Here is a 20,493-nt window from a genome sequence, read left to right on the forward strand (position 1 = left end):
AATAGTGTGAGAGTGTTATTTTAGACAAGGAAGACCTCTCTGAAGTGGTGGGATTTTTTTTTTTTTTTTCCAAATGGTAGGGATCAAACCCAGGGCCTCAAGCATGCTAGGAAAGCACTATAAAGTACCCCCAGGCTCCTGAGAAAGGACTTTAAGAAAGAACTGAATGAACTGTGATCTGATGAAAAAATATTCAAGTAGAAGAAATAGAAAGAAAACCAGGATAATCAGAATGGAACAGAAAAATGGGATGGTCGATGACTGACACAGGAGGGATTTACACTAGAGTAAAATATTTGATTTAAATTGACTGCCATGGTTGTTTTATTGAGAACAGGTTATAGAGGGGACAAGATTGGGATTCCATTTCAGTAGTCTGGATAATATATAATGAGGGAGGCACCAATAGAAGTGATAAAAACAGATCAACTTTAGAATATTTCCTTCTAGGAGACACCAAAGTAAACTTTTGATTTTTTAAAGGTTGAACTACTGGGACTTGCTGAGGGACTAGATATCAAGTGCTAAAACGCAGAAAAAATGCTAACTCCTTGGTTTTATAGCCTGAGCAACTGTGTAAATGGTGGATATATTTTGCTAAGTTGTAATACTATGGTGGAACAAGTTTGAGCAGGGTGCTATAAAAATCAGGCTTCCAGTTATGGATGGTAAAGGAGTTCCAAGAAAAGATAATGAAGAAAAAAAACAGATTGGAGATTATGCAAATGTAGAAAACATGCTTACCTGTGTAAGGCCCTGGGTTCAATTTTCAATACCCTCAAAAGGAAAATAAAATTTACAAAGTAGGTAGATATATCAGTTGGAGCTTATGAGAAAGGATGGATCTGAAGACAAAATTTTGGTAATTTTCAATAGAGATATTTAGGGTCATGGCAACTGGAAGAGCTTACTGAAAGAGCAAGTATAGAGAAAATGGCCAAGGATGGCAATGTGGGATGTTTTACTTAAAGGTAAAGAAGAACCAGCAAAGGTAATTGAGAAGAAACAGACAATGAGGTTAGAAGAAAACAGAAGAGTACACTAAAAGGAAGAAAGACTTGGGTTGTATAATGTATACAATGATAAGTTTAATCTAGTAATTTAGTTGTTATGGACTAAATAATGCCCCCATCAAAATTCTATGTTGAGGCCCAGACCCCTAATGAGACTGCATATAGAAATTGGGGCCTTTAAGGAAGTAGGTAGTTAATAAAGGTTAAATAAAGTCATAAGGATGTCACCAGTAGGACTGGTGTTATTATAGGTGGAGGAGTAAACTCAGAAACCACCCCCTTTCTCCATAAAGGATCATATAAGGACACAATGAGAAGGTGGCCAATTATTAGCCAGCAAAAAAGCCCTCATCAGACACTAACCCTTATCCATTTTGATTCCTTGGACTGAGAGCCTCTAGAATTGTGAGACAATAAATGTCTGTTGTTTAAGCTACCCAATATATGGAACATACTCATCACAGCAAAAGTGACTAATGTATTTGGCTAGAGACCAAGATAATAGCAACAGATAACAGATAAAGAGATTTCAGTGGTATTAAGAACATTAGTGGGGGGTGTCATTGTAGCTCAGTAGTGGAGTGCTCACCTAGCATGTGTAAGATACTGGGTTCAATCTTCAGCACCATATAAAAATAAATTTTAAAAAATAAAGGTATTGTGTCTATCTGCAACTAAATTTTTTTAAAAAGGAGCATTAGAATTCACCAAACTTGATTACTGGCTGAATATAAGGAGTAAATGGAGAGTCAAATGCATTATGAAGACTGGGGATGTATCTTGGTAGTACAATGCTTGTCTAAATGAATGAAGGCCCTGGGTTGAATCACCAGTACCACAAAAACAAAAGAAAACTGTGAGATAAGTTGAATGACTAGGAAGAAGGTGGTACCATTAACTCAAATAATAAGCACACAAAAAGAAGTGAACTTGAGATGAAAAGATGTTAAGCACTGAAGAATTTTTTTTAGGGAGCAACTAGAAATGAAACCAGTTAGAATAAAGAGATGTTTGATCTGGGCATATGTACTTGGAGAGTCACTGGCATTAAGGTAACTGTTATAGTCTTTAGATTCTTTTCTTTGGAGAGGACAAAAATAAACTAAATCCAGGGGCAAAATGCAAACAGAAAATAGGGCCAAAGAGAAGAAAGTAAATACAGGTGAAGCAGAGATACAAGAATATCAGAAGAGTATAGAAACCTGGAAGTAGAGTTCATAGAGGAGGTAGTCAACTGTATGCAATGATACAAAGATAAACAATATAAAGACTAAGAAAAGGACACTGGTTGACCCTTGAATAATACTGGGGATTTTGAGGAGAACAGATTCTGGAAAGTGGTTAGAACAGAAGCTAAATTACAAAACTAAAGGAATATGTAGATGGAAAGAAAATAGAGGAAAGAAATATAGGCTATTCTTTCTAAAAACATATCAGTGATAGAAAGGGCAAAATGGGAGAAGGCAGTAGCATGAGTTTTCAAAGAGTAGCAAGATCAGAGAATAGCCGGGAATGGTGGTGCACACCTGTAATCCCAGCAGTTCAGGAGGATAAAACAGGAGGATCCCAAGTTCAAAGCCAGCCTCAGCAACATGGTGAGACCCTGACTCAAAATAAAAATTAAAAGGGCTGGGGATGTGGTTTGGTGGTTAAGTACCCCTGGGTTCAATCCCCAGTTTAAAAAAAAATCAGAGGAGAGAGTAAAGATATGGATAGGGAAAAACAAAGGCACATTAATTTCAAGTAATAGGGTATTTTGATATTTTTTTCTCATTAATATAAATTATATCTCTAGACTCTATTTTTAAGTTACATGGTGCTTATAACAATGTATAGTTGATTTCAATTAAAATGTGCATAAAATTAAATCCATATTCCAATAAAAGCATTTGTAAAAGCATACTAAACATTCTCACAAACTTCAAATAGTTGAAAATACTAGAACTGTCTTTGAATATGTTTAGGGATCATAACATATAGAACTAAGTATAATAAGAAAATTTTGGTAATGATAACCTTCAAGTATTTATAATAATCTATGTCCCTGACAAGGACTAAGATGGATGCACATGGTAATGAATTAGGTCAATGATTTCTTTGTCAACACTGAAATTTTTTTTTCAAATAAAAAGTTATATGGAAGATCATTATAGGAAATAATAAAATGGCTTAGTTCATCTGGTTAAATGTGTAAGACTTTTCAGGGAATTTCTGAAGTACCTCTATGTATCCCCAGGGCATAATCTGAAAATCAATAACAGTGATATAGCAGGCACCTAGGGAAGAAAATATCTGAGCTATATAACTAGATAACCATAGGAAGGCAGGAGAATTGGATACTGACTGAAAGGAGGATCATTTCTCAATTCAGGCCAACTTTTGTTTTACTGGAATAGTCCATAAAAATGTGAGAAATATTTCAAGATGACTTTACAAACTTTTCCCTTCTTATTAATATGGTTTACTAATGAAAAATCCTAAATGTGTTTAAGTGTATGGTTCTTCTATGTTTGGGGAAAGAATTCCTCATTTAGTGATTTTCTTCCTATTTATTTTAAAAGACTAAAACATAGCCAGGCATGGTGGCACATTCCTGTACTACAAGTGGCTCTGGAGACTGAAGCACGAGGATTCTGATTTCAAAGCCAGCCTCAACAATTCCACATAGTGAGACCCTGTCTCAAAATAAATGATAATAATAATAAAAGGGCTGGGGATGTGCCTCGGTGTTAAAGTGCCCCTGGGTTCCATCCCTGGTACCAAAACCAAAAATGACTAAAACATGATGGGCACAGTGGCACACACCTATAATATTAGCTACCTGGGAGTCTGTGGCAGGGGGAATCAAGTTTGAAGCCAGCATTAGTGAGACTCTATCTACAAATTTTAGGCCAGCCTAGGCAATGTAACAAGACATCATCTCAAAATAAAATAAAGGGTTGGAAATATGGTTGGCTAACAAGCATGAGGCTCTGGTTTCAATCCCTGGTACCATAAAAACAACTATGAGGACATACTAGATTTTACTACTCTAGCACATGAGCTTTCAAATGATTCATCTTCCATCATAGGAGAATGAAGAAATGAATGTCCTGTTCCATATTTTTTCCTACCTTGTTTCACTGGCAAAACTCTATTTCGAAATGATTTGGCTTTTCCTGGATCATGGCTATTTCCATTTCGGCTATATCCACTGAAGCTCGATGAAGAAAATGGCCCATCTAGTTCATCATCAAGCAGATATGATGAAAATCCTTCAGCAGCATCTGAAACTTTCATTTTAAACAACTTGTTAGGTTGACATAATTTCATGTTTTCAGGAAAGTTAAATAGGCTGCTTTTATAACTATGTATCTGCTATTTTACTTTAAAATAAATATTATAAGTTACTATAAGAAGGAAGTATGTATATTTTCAGGAAAATTATCATTCTGTTAAGCACAAAATATCAGATAAATCTTCTCCAAGGAAACCATCTCCAACAATATTGAATGAATGTTCTGAAATAGTATAGATAGTAAAAATCATATAGTCACAGAATTCCCAAACTAAGAGCCATTAAAATGTATCTGTCTAACAAATCAAATTATGTGGCCTATATCCAGGGCCACACTGCTAAGCAAATAGAACTAGAACTAAAACACATTTTTCTAAATCCAAAATTATTCCTCTTTTCATTAAAAGCTATGCTACCTCCTCCATATCCTTAAAATCCATAATTAATTTAGATACAGAACACTAAAGCAAAAAAAACATATTTACCAGGAGATGAGAAAGGAGAACTAGTCCTGGCATAAGTCACTGAGGTATTCTGGTCATTTTTAGGTTGCAACTTCATTTGTTTCTGTTTCCCTTTTGGACTATAAATAAAAATATGTGATGAAGAACATTTTTTTCTGTTAATAACAAATAATGATAGACAGTATGCTATAAAATGCTTAAGTTGACTAAAGAGGAAATACCCCCAAATTCAAGCTTTGAATTGATTCAAATTTGTAATTTGACAAATTTAAGCTTTGTTTAATAATTTTTCTTAAAGAATTTGGTACAGTAAAATCCACATAAACAATGCTTTGGTTACTAAATCCATCTTACCCAGACACAAGAGTTCTGGGAAAAATGACCACTTAGGATTTCCTCAAACTATTTATAAACTTTGAGAAATGAGGTATACATACAAAATGCTCTGAAACCAGAAAATGAATGCTGCATCAATATAATATACCTAGGAGCTCTGGTACTAGATAAGGAACTGCTGCTGCTTCTTAGACGTTTTCTGTACCGTGGCCTTCTCCTCTTCTGACTCTGGATTGCTGACTTATATTCAGAGATGATAGTTTTAATATGATTTTCAAATAAGGCAGATAATCGAAGTGTCATACTATAGATCTGAAAAGGCAGAAATTTTACCAATTACTTTAATTATGTAAAAAAATGGTACAAATATGGCTGGACCAATATCAGCATAATCATTTCAAACAAATATACACTTTATTTATTTACTTGAGAAACTCTTCCTGAAGAATAAAAACAAGACATATTTTCACAATAAAATTAATGAATATTTTGAAAACACATATTTAGCTGTTCTGAAGAATAGAAAAAAGAATCAAACATTGAGGAAATTTTATCTGTAGTAATATTCTAAAGGACAATTTATAAGAGGTACCATAAACATAAAAATATGCATTTATCTTTGGCTAATAAATTTACCTCTGAGAATGTGTCTTATGAAAATATTAGGGAATTGAACACAAAATTATGTTCAAGGATATTTAAAATGTTAGCCATAACCTTTATTCAGATAAGTAAAAAACTGGAAAAACCTATATCTTTAGCAACAGGCAGTGGTTAAATAATATAAAATAACCACAAAATAGAATACCATTGAAAATCTTCTTTTCACAGAGTTATAACATGTAAATAATAGAAAGATCTTAAAACATAAAAACCTACTGTTTAAAAGAATACATAAATATATGTGAGGATATGTGTTAATAAGAAACATTTTTAGTATATGTATTAAATATTATTTGGAAAAAAAAACAATAAGCTATACAGCTGATTGCTTTTTCTTTTTTCATTATTATTGGTCTTTTTAGTTATACATGCCAATGGGATTTGACATAATTCTTTTTACTTCTCTGTATTTCCCAAACTTTCTACGAAAAAATGTATATCACTCTTAACAATCATGATTAAAGGATAAAAAGAAAATGTGAAAAAAAACTATGCCTCCAGAATTTAGAATGAATGGGCAAATATACATACTATGCAACTCACTTAAAATTTAATGAGATACCAGTGAACAGACAAAAAATATTATTTTCGTCCTCAAGATATTTTAAGCTCTGTCAAAATATAAGGTATTATTATATGTGAGTATGAATGAACAGTTAAAATTTCCCAACGTGGTTCACTGTTTGTTATAATAAAGGTAAAATAAACATTCAGAGCTAATCAGAAAGTTTTATAGAAATTAATACCATCAACTACCATTATATTTAATGAGTAATTTATTGGATATATTAAAGGACATTCAAATTTATATCTCTTCTTTCCTTCTCTTTTCTCTGGAAGGTGTAAGTATTATTAAAGACTAAAGAAAAGGTAGATATGAGAAAGAAAAAATGTGCTTCATTTTAGTATGATTATGTTAAATGTATCTTTATGTATGCATAATAAAAAATACACATTTCAGAGAAGATACTGAAAACTAAATCTCAGTAACTATGTCAGAAGTGTAGTAAATACTTAATTAGCAATTTCAAAAATGTTGGAAGAAAACTGCCAGTTATGTATGTCATTAAATGCTTAATTAACCCATCTAATAGTGTTTTTCATACCCTTGATTTTTTATTAGAGGTATAAGCTTTGGAGTTGCTGAATATTTGGCGAACATCCTTATAAAATTCCAGAGGACTACCATAGTTTCCTGCTTCTAAAGTTTCTTTCACAGTGCTGAAGTCCATAGGTGTGTCTACAACATCTTGATAATCCTACAAAGAATAATGTATTACATTTAAATATCCAAACTACATAACAATAGTAAATAATACATTGGACGGAGATTTGCATTACATACCAATGTAATCCACCATGAAATGAACACATCATTTTTCAACCTGCCAACTACCTTCCCCCAGCTCCAAACCATAATTTGGTTCATAGCAAAAAATGTAGGGTCTATGGAAGAGCCTTAATCCTACCAACGCAGTCTTTAATCATACATTATTTTGAAGGCATAGAATATAAAATACACAGTCACTGGCTTTATTTTCACAGAGTCCACAATATGGAATTCGATTTCCTGCTTAAAGGCTGATGTAACTTACAACACTTGGCCAACTGTTTTATTAGAGAAGATGGAATTGTGCAGGCATAATTAAATGGTTCCACTATACAAATTAGCTATGTATTTCCAAGTTTTCCAGCTATGAGGACATTTTTACTTGAAGAGTAATTAGCAACTGAAGATCTCAATTTCTTTTTCCTCTGTACTTTTTGTCTCCTTTTTATTGGTTCTTTTTAGATACATAACAATAGAATTTATTCTGACATAATTATAAAGACATGGAATATAATTTATTCTTATCCAGTTCTTATATTCGGTCCCTTTATCCTCCCCTGCTCTCATCCTACTACAATAGTGATCTTTCTGCTATTCATAGTTTTTTACTTTTAATTAGTATCTAGTGGATGTAATTGATGGTGAGATACACTGTGATATATTCATATATTTACATAGGAATGTTATGCCAGATTTATTCTGTCTTTCTCAGTCCCATCCGTCTTCACTTCCTTTCATTCCCCTTTGTTTACTCCATTGATCTTTCTTCAATTCTTTTTTATTTCCTCCCAACACCTTATTTTGGGTCAGCTTCCACATATCATAGAAAATATTTGACATTTGGATTTTGAGGACTGTCTTATTTTACTTAGCACGACAGTCTCCAGATCCATCCATTTTCCTGCAAAGGACATGATTATATTTTTATTTATGGCTGAATAAACTGCATTGTGTATATATATATATATATACCACATTTTCTGTATCTATTCAATTGTTGAAGGGCACCTAGATTGGCTCCACAGCTTAACTACTGTGAATAGTGCTGCTATAAATATTGATGTGTCTGCATCACTGTAGTATGCTGATTTTAAATCCTTTGGATATAAACTGAGCAATGTGAGTAGTGAATAGCTAGGTCAAATAGTGGTTCCATTTATGACTTTTTAAATGTAAAAACTAGCCTTTTAAAAAAATTTTTAGCCTATTTCTAAGCTGACATGTTGGAGGTGTTGGTCCTACATTTTCTTCTGTTCTAATTCCTAGGTCTCTAATCCACTTTGAGTTTTGTATTGGGTAAGAGAAAGAGGTTAAATTTTCCCAGCACCATTTGTTAAAAAGGCTATCTTTTCTGCAGTGTATGTTTTTAGCACCTTTGTCCAGTATCAGATAATTGTAATTACGTGGGTTTGTCTCTGTGTCTTCTATTCTATTCCATTATTCTCCATACCTTTCTTTGGTGCCCATACTTTTTTTTTTTTTTAACTATAGCTCTGCAGTATAATTTGAGGTCCTGTGTTGTGATGCCTCCTACTTTACTTGTTGTGTCTCTTGTTTTTCCAAATGAATTTCATGAATGTTCTTTCTATTTCCATAAAGAACATCATTGGGATTCTGATGGGAATCACTATTGAATCTATATAGCACTTTTGGTAATATGGCCATTTTTACAATACTAACTATGCATATCCAAGAACATGGGAGGTCTTTCCAACTTCTAAGGTCGTCTTCAATTTCTTTCTTTCGTGTTCTATAGTTTTCATTTTTAGAGGTCCTTCACCTCTTTTGTTGATTCCCAAGTATTTTATTTTTTTGAGGCTATTGTGAATGGGATACTTTTTCTAGTTTCTTTTTCAGAAGGTATATAATATATAAGGTATATAAGAACGTGACTGAGTCATGGGTGTTGATTTTGTATACCACTATTCTGAATTTATTTATGAATTATAGAACTCTTCTAGTAATTTTTTTGTGTTCTTCTAAGATCATGTAATTGGAAAATAGAAGTAATTTGAGCTCTTCTTTTCCTATTTATATGTCTTTAACTTTCTTTATTTATCAGATGCCTCTGACTGGTGTTTCAGGGACTAAGTTGAATAGGAGTGGTAAAAGTGGGCATCCTTGTCTTGTTCCTGATTTTAGAGAACATGCTTTTGAGTTTTCTCCATTAGGAATAATGTTGGCCTGGGCTGGGGTTGTGGCTCAGAGGTAGAGCACTCGCCTACTATGTGTGAGGTACTGGGTTCAATCCTCAGCACCACGTAAAAATAAAATAAAGATATTGTGTCCACCTATAACTAAAAATAAATATAATAAAAAAGCAAACTTTTCTTTGAAAATAAAAGAATAATGGTGGCCTTGGGTTTGTCATATATAGCTTTTACAATGTTGAGGTATGCTCCTTCTATCCCTAGTTTCTCTACTGTTTTAAACATGAACAGGTGCTGTACCTTGTCAAATGCTTTTTCTGTATCAATGGAGATAATCATGTAATTCTTATCTTTAAGTCTATTTATCTGGTGAATTACATTTATTGATTTCTGTATTCTGAACCAATCTTGAATCCCTGGGAGGAAACCCATTTGATTACTTTTTTTTAAGAGAGAGAGAGAGAGAGACAGAGAGAGATAATTTTTTTTAATATTTATTTTTCAGTTTTCGGTGGACACAACATCTTTATTTTATTTTATGTAGTGCTGAGGATTGAACCCAGCACCCCACGCATGCCAGGCAAGGACGTAGCTCAAGCGGTAGCTTGAGCCACATCCCCAGCCCAAGTGTACTAACTTATTAATGTGTTTTTATGCAGTTTGCCAATATTTTATTAAGCATTATTGCATCTACAATCAGGTGTATTGGTCTGAAGTTTTCTTTCATTGATGTATCTGTCTGATTTTGGTATCAGGGTGATACTGGGTGCATAAAATGAATTTGACAGAGTTCCTTCCTTTTCTATTTCATGAATAATTTGAGGAGAATAGTATTAGTTCTTCTTTGAAGGTCTCATAAAACTTAGTGCTGAGTATCCATCTGGTCCTTGACTTTGGAAGGCTATTGATTGTTGCTTCAATTTCATTACTAGAAATCAATCTGTTTAAGTTTTCTATATCCTCCTTGTTCAATTTGGGTAGGTCATATATCTCTAGGAATTTGTTCATATCATCAAGATCTTCTAGCTTATTGGAGTATACATTTTCAAAATAATACTAATGATCCTTCGGATTTCCTAAGTTTCTGGGTGATATTTCCTTTTTCATCTCGGACTTTTGATAATTTGAGTTTTTTTCTCTTCTTGATATTTTGGCTAATCATTTATCAATTCTGGTTATCCTTTCAAAAATCAACCCCTTGATTTGTTGCTCTTTTGTATTTTTTAATCCCAATTTCATTGATTTCGGCTCTGATTTAATTTTTCCTGTCTTCTAATGATTTTGCCGTTCGTTTGTTCTTCTTTTTCTAGGGCCTTGAGATGTTAGATTATTTATTTGGTATCTTTCTATTCTTTTAGTTTATCAGCTCAATACTATGATCTTTATACTGTCAAAGAGATTTTTTTAAATTTTTTAGTTGTAGTTGGACACAATAACTTTATTTTTATTTATTTATTTTTATGAAGTGCTGCGGATTGAACCCAGGGCCTCGCACATGTTAGGCGAGTGCTCTACCCCTGAGCCACAAGCCCGGCCCTGTCACAGAGATTTTGATATGTTATTTCATATTCTCATTTACCTCTAAGTATTTTTTATTTCTCCCCCGATTTCTTCTGTATCCATTTATCATTCAAAAGTGTATTATTTAATCTCCAGGTGTTAGTTTCTATTTTTTATCTTTTGGGTAGTACTAGGATACCAGGAATTAAACCCAAGGTCTTTTGAACACTAGGCATGCTCTGTAGCACTGAGCAACACCTCTGATTCTCCTTTTTGATATCTGTGTCTGTGTTTGTATGTGGTGGTAGGGATTTAACCCAGGACTTTGTGCATTTTTTATTTTTTAATCAATGTGTTATTTTTGCTTCATCTGAAATCCTCTGGCTTAGAAGTTCAGAATTTAGTTTGATTTTTTTTAGGAGAAAGGGAAGGTTCCATATTAAATTAAAAGATTTTAAGTCTAGCTAATATTAGAGTTATCATATGGAATAGTATTTGGTATTTATACCTATATACATATGCTATAATCCTCAATATTTAAGTTTTGAAGTAAAACCCACAATCAATATTAGAACCCTCATTCTACTTAGAGGGATTAAAAAGTAAAATCACATTTCCCTTAAAGAAGAAATTAAAAGAGCCAGAAGTAGGGGCAGAGAAAATTATTCTAAATAAGAGAAGACAACATTTTCCAAAGAATGAGAACCCTTAATTGCTCTAAATGTATTATCTTATTTTTTAAATCAGAAAAAAGTCCAAAAGAATATTCTCACACAACATGGTTTATGAAACACTAATATTTTTATAAAGGCAATTTTTGGGACATCTGTAATACTATTAAAACCCAGACTCAGCCTGTTTGTTGAATGAACTCCTAGTGGGAATAATCAGGTGCACTACAGACAAAATCATATTGTATAATTGATGTTTTCTACTCTGCTGCATTAAATTTAGTCTATATAAACAAATAAACATCTAAATGGATACTATAAGGAACAACTTTAAGAAATTGTTAAAAACAAAAAATAAAGATAAAAAAATGAACAAATATGAGAAGAAAACAGAATTAGAAGGCAATTTTAACAAGTTACAAAGGGCACAGTATGTTTTAAAAAAAAACACATACAAAACAACCACCAGTGTATATATTTTTAAAGGCAAATAAGCCTACCTCAGATAGAGATGGATCTTGTTGTCTTTCTGGAACAACGGACTCTGAGGATTCTCCTTCTTGCTCTTGATGGCCCTATTAGGGTAAAGATCATGCATTTTTCCCCCAGATCACCACTACAAAAATATCAGGTCTTGTAATACAACCACAACTTAAGGCTAAAAAATCCAAAAATAGAAATAATATTTTATAGGTTGTACTTTAATGTGAAGGAATTCTGCATTCACCATTATTTTCTGCTATAAAAAATAAGACTAGTGTGTTCTGCCCAAACTCTCTAAAAACAAAATGAGCTTTGTCTAACATAATATTGTTCCTTAAATATCCTTTCCAAACTGAATCCCATGAATACAGAGAATATGGATGGTTGTTAAGCTTAGCTGATGCTCTGATGTATTTCTGAAATATTGCCATATTTTTCTATGAAAAAGTTTAAAAAAGACTTGTTATTTAATAAAAGGTAATGAAACATATAAATAGATACATTCCTAGAGGAGAAATCCTATAACCTACTTTCTCATGTTTTTAATGTTTGTTGAAAAGTAATATTCGTATGTTGGCTACTCTAGTGACCATGTTTATTATAAACTAAATAGGATTGACATGTAATTAAGTATTCACGCTGAATAAAAGTATATCATAAATTAGCAATATGTGTTCAAGAAATATCTGAAATAAAAGCAGGAAAGAATAGCAAAGAAATTTATTCAAATTTGGTTTTTAAATGTATAATAATTTATGTACCTAGTACATGAAAGCCATTTTAAAAAGTCATGACTAATCATAATTTAAAGATAGAAGTATGGAAGGAAATAAAGAAAAAAGGGGGAAATTGTACTTACCTAGATGCTAGCATGGACATTTAAGGAAAAATATTATATTGGCAATTATTTAAACAAATGCATGCTTACTGGCAAAGGAGGAGGATCAGCTGGATGTCGAAATGGCTCTGAGTCTTCACGTTCATAAATGAGGCTCAAAAGTTCTTTGCATTGTTTTTTCCAAGCATCAGGATTACACTTCAAAGACTGTCTTCTGCCTCGGCATTTGACCTATAGATTTTTAATAGAATTATATCTAAAGGCTATGCCTTTAACTTTTCACTGACTTTTTCATGTATCCCTAGTGTTAATATATTTGTGTAAAACAGAGCAACCACTATTTAAAAGCTTATAACATTCTCACTGAAAACAAAACAAAAAAAAGATAAAACCACTAGACATTGCATTTGTAGAAATGGCAAGATTCTAGAATTCTGAATTTTTATTTTAAAAAACCTGAATCTCAAATAAAGTACAAAAAAGAGAAGAAATGAATGCTTTTCCTATACAAAGCTAATAGATTTATAGATTTAATATTTCTTGGTAGTCAAGTTTACTTGACAAGGGCACCATCAATTGTTCAGGACAATTTTTTAAAACTAAATCTTTTATGGTCATGATATTCTAATCTTATAATTTGCTGCCTTCTGTTATGATCTCTTTCAATATTTTAAAGAATATTGTTCTTTCTATAGAATAACTTTCATGTCTAATTATCATGGAGAAGAAATATGCAGAAAAGAGTTAACATGAGAGGCCTGAGGTTAATGTCTTTAGCAGGGCTTCACTTAAATGGTTAGCCCATGGCTGACATTTGGAAACTTCCTTATAAAGGTAGTATAAACTTATTATAAAGGTAGTATAAACAATTTGATTTGTGCTAGATACCTACTTTCTCCTGGGAATCTGAAATCTTGGTATATGCTAGTTAGATAGTTTCTACATAACTAATACCTAATAAAATCTTTGAGGACAGCGTCTAATATAACATACAGATTGCTTCATTTTCATTTCTAGGAGAATGACCTCATAGGAGAGGGATAATAGATGGAAACCTGCATATGGATTCCTCCAGACTCTGCCACTGTCTTTCCCCCTATGACCCAGCAATGTATGCATACTGAGTTACTGTAAAAAAAAAATCTTAGCCATGAGTAAAACTATAACCTTAGTACCAAGAGTCCTTCTAGCAACTCTCCAATGTGGAATTGCTCTTTGGAATCTCTGACACAGTAAGTCTGAAAATGTTTCTTCTCAGTAGTTCACTTAGTTACCTACCCTTCTTCCAGATGAAGTACCAGGACCATCTGAATCTAAATCAACCATTTCTGTATCCTAAGTTAAAAGAGGAAAGTATGAGGAGATGTTAAGTTTTACAAACTAGAAACCTACAAGTAAATGGCAAATATAATCATAATCAACTTTCCTCAGTGGAGCAGGCAACAAAACAAAGGCTGAAGGGAGACTTACCCCAAACTTTGCCAATATACTGTGAACAATTTGAAAATGATATTGGGAGAACTTAATAAGGTTTCTCTTCAAATTAGAAAAGGAAACAACAGAAAAGTTCTAGTGACTGGAGAACGTTGTTATCTGTGTTAGTATTTCTTATAAAACTTTATTATAGATGACACGTTCACTTAATAAAATTAGAAAATACTCATACTCATAGTCAATTATTTGTTATTTCAAGGAATAGATCTCTTTTCTGTAGGGAAATATAACTTTTTACTTAGCCAGAGATTCAGTTAATTGTCTCCCTGAGGGATAGTTTTTTTAATACAAGTAGTCAAGGCCTATACCACTGGTGATGGCAAAGCACCTAGGTTAAGAGCTACTAGTAAAGTAACTAATGAACTATTTATATTCCTTTCTAATATCAGTAGTTAAAAAACAAAGCTGTTAAATTATATTTTTCTTTAGTTATCTATCCTAATCCAAGTAGTGCTAGTTTGACAAAAAATTCTTGAAACATCAAATCCTATGTTAAAATACATTTATGATAAAGGTCAGAGAAAATAGAGGAAATGATATTGATAAACTTTTCTTGGCTTTCAAGAGGCTAATATCTAATTTGTGTATTGTGTTTTCCTTGTTATTATTATGAAAATAAGATTTAACCCCAATAATACAATGCTTTATAGTCAGATACTTTCATAAAAGGAAAAAAAAAGTGCCGTGATGTAGCTCAGAGATAAGGACTTGCTTAGTATACATAAGGCCCTGTGCTCAATTCCTAATACTACACACACACACACACACACACACCAAAATAAACATGTAAAATATCTCATGCCATTGCAATAAGATCTAGCATAATTGAGTCATTTCTCCCTGGGATGAACTGTTTTCCAGTAAAAATTTTGAATTACCAGTTTTCAATATTATTCCAATTTCTTATCTTGTTTTGGTTTCTATCATAAACTCTGGTCAAATATGGTTTTATGTAAGTTAGGAACAATGATTGGTAAGGAAACACATATGTGAAATTCTGTTGAGAATATAAATTCCATTTTATTCAGCAAAGACTACTTTATATTTAGAAATTTATAGAAAGAAATAAAGCTGCAACTTCATGAAACTTAAATATTAGATGTTTAATCTATCATTATAAAATAATTTAATATTTTACATACAATGCATAGAAAATAAAACCCCTAATCAAATTTTCATCAACTAGATATTCTTTTAAAATATTGAGTGCTTTGTCATTTTTTTTTAAAGATCAGAAAATAAAGTATTAATTTCTCCTCACTGAAACCCACTGAGTTATACAGGATGACTGGCTTCCTGACCTTGACTAAACCCTCTAGCATGATTATATTTTTGTATAGTCCATTTGAAATAGGTCAAAGCATTTAATATGTCTTTAGCAGGGCTTTACTTAAATGGTTGGCCCATGGCTCACATTTGGAAATTTCCTTTATTATGGAGGTGGTATAAACAATGTGATTTGTGCTAGATACCTGCTTTCTCCTGGGAAATATGAAATCTTGGTATGTGCTAGTTAGATAGTTTCTACATAACTAGCACCTAATAAAATCCTTGAGGACTAAGCATCTAAAAACATAGAGATTGCTTCATTTTCATTTCTAGGAGAATGACCTCATAGGAGAGAGATAATAGATGGAAACGGGCATATAGATTCCTGCAGACTCTGCCAGTGTCTTTCCCCCAAGAACCAGCAATGTAAAGAGTGATTTGACAAAAAACAGTCAGCTTCCAAAAATCTTTTACTGCTTACAGCCAATTGTAATATTTATGTATGACACTTACTACAAATAACAGAAAATGAATTCATTACTATTTATCATATCATGTTTCTTACCTCCTCTCCATCAGTACTGTTTAGTTCTTCTGCTTTAATTTTATTATAAGTATCCAGTATATCAGTACAGCTCTGATCCCTAAGAAACAAGTCAAAATACATTTCTACTTATTTATTTATTTATTTATGGTATCAGGGATTGAACTAGAGGGGCTTAACCACTGAACCATATCCCCTTCCCTTTTTATTTTGAGAAAGTGTCTCTCTGAGTTGCTTATGTCTTTCTTAAGTTGCTGAGGCTGGCAGCAATCCTTCTGCCTCAGCCTCTTAAGTACCTAGAATTACAGATCTACATCACTGTGCTCAGCCATTTCAATAATTTTTAAAAAGCTGTAAGTTAGTCTCTTAGAAGGAAACAAATGCTTCTTACCCAATAAATCGAAGTAAAACATCAGTTACAATTTTGGCTGCTTTAACTATAGGACTGTCTGGCTCATTGAAAGTCCTAGCATTATGCTCAATGTAGCGCACCTCCCACATTAATGCTGATATTCTCCTACAAAAGAAAAAATATCCTATGTTACCTTTGTCTGATACATTTAAACTACATTCTAAGAATATGCAACAGAAAAAGTAGGCACTTAATCATTTTATGTCAAAGGAGATCCAATATATTAATGTCTCAAATATGTAACTGATGAAGGCTAAAAAAAGGGATGATACAATTTCAGAATTTAAAGCACAGGAGGGAATTTTGAAATACTAGACAGCCTATTAAAACTAGAAGAGAACTGATCCAGGACACTGTGGGTAAAGAGTGATTTGATAAAAAACAAACAAAAGTATGCTGTGATAAAGACAAAATAATGTTTCGTTTTCAGAAGAAGGGGAGAAAGAAAAAAATAAACCAGGTTATACAGAATGACAGCTTGTTCATAATATTTAGTATTGAATAATATTAAAATGTATTGAATAATATTAAAATTAAACTAAGTTAACTTCACTTTTCAATTCTTAATTATAAGAGGCAGACTAACCAGTTCATGGGATACTAAGATTAGGGTGAAGTGGACTTCAAATAGAGAAGAACAAAGAACTATCTTCCAAGACCTCCCATAATCATTCCCCTCCCAACCAAAACCAAGGAAAAAGTAACTTGGTTCTTTTACTACATATATTTTAGGATTGGTTATTAAACCTAATTAACTACTACCTAATGCCCCAAAGAAGATTTAGACATCCTCTATATCTATGTACAATCTCCCTCTCCCTTTCCCTGTCCCCTCCCCTCTCTCTTCTTTTTCAGTACTTGGGATTGAACCCAGAGTCTCATACATTCTAGGTAAGCAATCTACAACTAAACTGCATCTGTAGTCCTCTTTATTTACTTATTTTTAATTTTCAGACAGGGTCTCTCTGAGTTGTGCAGGCCAACCTAAAACTTGAAATACTCCTGTTTCAGTCTCCAGAATGGCTAGGATTACAGGTGTGCAGCACTGTGCCTGGCTTTCTGTAGCATCTTAATTATGATGAATCCATAAAACATCTAATTTGCCTTTAATAAACTAAGTTAACTTCACTTTTCATTTTACAACCTAATTATGCATGCTACCCATGTTTTCCTCTTTGTCTTCCTTTCCTATACCCTTTTCACCCTGGAAAAGTGGAAACCGATTAAATAAAAGAAAATTGGTGTTCCACAGTTTTAGAAGAAATTTTAGAGTGAGTCATTGGATGATTATTTAATACCATAAAAACACGATCTCAACAAAGCAAGTCATACTCATAAAACTGGATTTTTAAATAAAACTAAACAAACCTATAAAAGCGATTTTCAAGTCTCCGCCTGATGGTATTGAGGTCAGTTGGATAAGCAACTACAGTACAATACAAGGGGTAGGCACTGAGATCCACTGGAACAGCAAAAGGGCTGGCAAAATCTACAAAATTACCAAAATCAAAAATAGTTATAAAAGACACTAATATTAAATGTTAACAGTAATAAATAAATAAGGGCAAAATTCTAAATTCAAAAACAATGATGATTCAATTGTATGTTTTTCTTTTTTTTTTTGACATAATATCGATGAATCATGCACAAAACACTAGTTAAACTCAGGTAAAAGAAAACAAAATTAAAGGAGCACAATGTTGAACTTTAGATTGCTAAGTCTTTTCTGGATAAAACAACAAAACTTTTTAAATGATATATTTCTGAAAACATAACTATTCATGTGGGTAAAATACATTATTCACACACTGTCTTTATCAAGGAACCCCATCCAAGATCAGGTTCAGGAAATTAGCAGCTAGAGAGTCAAAATGACTCAACAAAGAAAAAGACACATGCCTGCCTTCAATATTATCCCCCAGAATACTGAAAATATTTATCAGTCATTATTTTGACCAAGCATACAAAAATGTTAATATTTGGCTGGGGATATAGCCGAGTGGAAAAGTGCTTGCCTGGCATGTGTGAGGCCCTGGGTTCAATCCCCAGCACCACAAAAAATATTAATATCAAAACTAGTGTAAGAAAATGCATTTCCTATTATAGAACTTAAAATTCTGCTCAGCTTAGCTTCCTTCAGTTGTCTTATTTGTTTGTTTGTTTATTTATTTTTGCATTTACCATACCCAGGGAAAGAAGGTGGTTTATGCCCTGAATAACTCTTTCACATTCCTCATCTCTAGAATGAGCCCCCCACTCTCCTTCCTGGGGTTTGTATAGCAAAGCAGTCAATTCCTCTTGGGAAACAGGAACACCAGCACCAACTTCATCTGGAAAGGCAGCTAGGTATTAAGATGAAAAATTAGAAATGATTAGTGTCTAATATCATATTATAGTAATTTTATTTTTAAAAGAATTATAATTTGACTTTAAAAGCATATTTACTTCCTTCTGGAATTGGCTCCATATCCCAGGGACTCATCTTTTCTCTCTCATTATTGTCCCAGCTATTGAAAAACAATGAGATAAAAATTAAGTTTACAAGTGCGTCCATTCATATACTAGTATAATTTGCATGACTTCTAGGAGGGTGAAATTTAGAAAAGGAAAACATAGTAATCATTAAAGTTCAGCTCTGTTTAAGTAAAGATAATAAAAAACCACTGCTAGAGAAAACATGTTCCACCAAAATGAAACTTAGTGGTTAGTAAGCCTATTCCTAGTATTTTATTTATCTTTTGTTCCAAATGAGCATATATTCACTATTAAGCCAGGGAAAAGAAAGCAAATATCTTTCAGGTGAAAAGAGTTGGTGTAATGGATCACTTCTTTCAATCTCTCTTTTTCCCTTCAGTACAAGGGTCTGAACCTGGGGCCTCATACGTGCTAGGTAAGTATTCTAGCACTGAGCTACTTCACCAGCCATTTCTATTTTATTTTGATAAAAGGTCCCACTAGGTTGTTCAGGCTGGCCTCAACCTTGCAAATTTTCCTGCCTCAGCCTCCAATGTAGCTTAGATTATAGTTGGGCACTACGATGTCTTACTGGATCACTTCTTAATTTATCCCAATATCTTAAGTATTTTAGCACTTTCAAAATTTTAATCTTCTCTTTTTATCTGTAATATACTGGCTTTAAAGGCAATCCTCACAAAATGAACATTTTTTCCATTATTTTTGAGAAGCTTCATTCATTAGGAACCTTACAACTCTGGGATTTCCAGAACAATTAAACTAATATTGCAAACAAACAGTATCTCAAAATAAAATGCTGTCACCTCTACCTAGAATTCATGTCATTAAATAACAGACTAAGTAGTAATATTCACTACTATACTACAGATATAACAATTACTTTAAACATTGATTTAATTTCACTATTTTCTATGGGAAAATAATTTCAATTCTTCTTTAAAGAATAAAGACTTATGCCAGGTATAGTGGTATATGTTTATAATCCTGCCAACTTGGAAGTTTGCGGCAGGAGGATTTCAGATTGGAATCCAGCCTCAGAAACTTAGTAAGACCCTGCCTGAAAAATTAAAGGCCATGGGGAAAAGTCAAAAGGGATACAGATGTAGGTCAGTGGTAGAGTGTTCATGGGTTCAATCCCAATTACCACAAAAATATAAAAAGAAGAAATACTTAAGAGAAAAAGTAAACAACAAGGGAGGTAGAAATGCTTTTAGCATTTGCTTGGTTTTAGTATGCACAGTGGCACAAATAGTTTACCATCAAATTCTTTCCAGTAGGCACTATGCTTACTTCCTTATAGTTATTATAAGAGTAGTAATTCAGATAAAAATTTATTATTAATGGCAGTGTTTATTTAAAGTCCATATTATTCTATAGTATTATATCAGGCAAAAAAAAATATAACTATACTTACTGAACACTGTAACACTGGAAAGAACTATCAGGATACTCTGGTTGAAAAGGTTGCTGACTCTCTACAGTCCCAAACCACCAGGCGTCATCTATTATACTGCGGAATCTATCACCTATAATGTTTAAAATTTAAAAAAGAGTGCTCTTGATAAATATCAGCT

General features: G+C 32.7%; 1 protein-coding gene across 1 annotated transcript in view; it reads right to left on the reverse strand.

The window, feature by feature from the left end:
- Positions 1-20,493, reverse strand: part of Brwd3 (bromodomain and WD repeat domain containing 3) — a 156,810-nt gene that overhangs the window by 6,181 nt on the left and 130,136 nt on the right. Inside the window, exons 28-40 of the mRNA XM_046442605.2 lie at positions 20,334-20,445; positions 18,890-18,951; positions 18,631-18,786; positions 17,813-17,933; positions 16,424-16,549; positions 16,054-16,132; positions 14,004-14,060; positions 12,816-12,956; positions 11,905-11,979; positions 6,860-7,012; positions 5,239-5,402; positions 4,776-4,873; positions 4,127-4,285 (exon numbers count right to left, since the gene is read on the reverse strand). Coding sequence (XP_046298561.1) covers positions 4,127-4,285; positions 4,776-4,873; positions 5,239-5,402; positions 6,860-7,012; positions 11,905-11,979; positions 12,816-12,956; positions 14,004-14,060; positions 16,054-16,132; positions 16,424-16,549; positions 17,813-17,933; positions 18,631-18,786; positions 18,890-18,951; positions 20,334-20,445 — 1,503 coding nt within the window. The remainder of the gene's footprint in view (positions 1-4,126; positions 4,286-4,775; positions 4,874-5,238; positions 5,403-6,859; positions 7,013-11,904; positions 11,980-12,815; positions 12,957-14,003; positions 14,061-16,053; positions 16,133-16,423; positions 16,550-17,812; positions 17,934-18,630; positions 18,787-18,889; positions 18,952-20,333; positions 20,446-20,493) is intronic.

This window comes from Marmota monax, unplaced genomic scaffold (genome assembly GCF_021218885.2).
Source record: "Marmota monax isolate L192 unplaced genomic scaffold, Marmota_monax_Labrador192_F-V1.1 WCK01_AAM20220418_F8-fsc00212, whole genome shotgun sequence".
Classification (NCBI taxonomy): Eukaryota; Metazoa; Chordata; class Mammalia; order Rodentia; family Sciuridae; genus Marmota; species Marmota monax.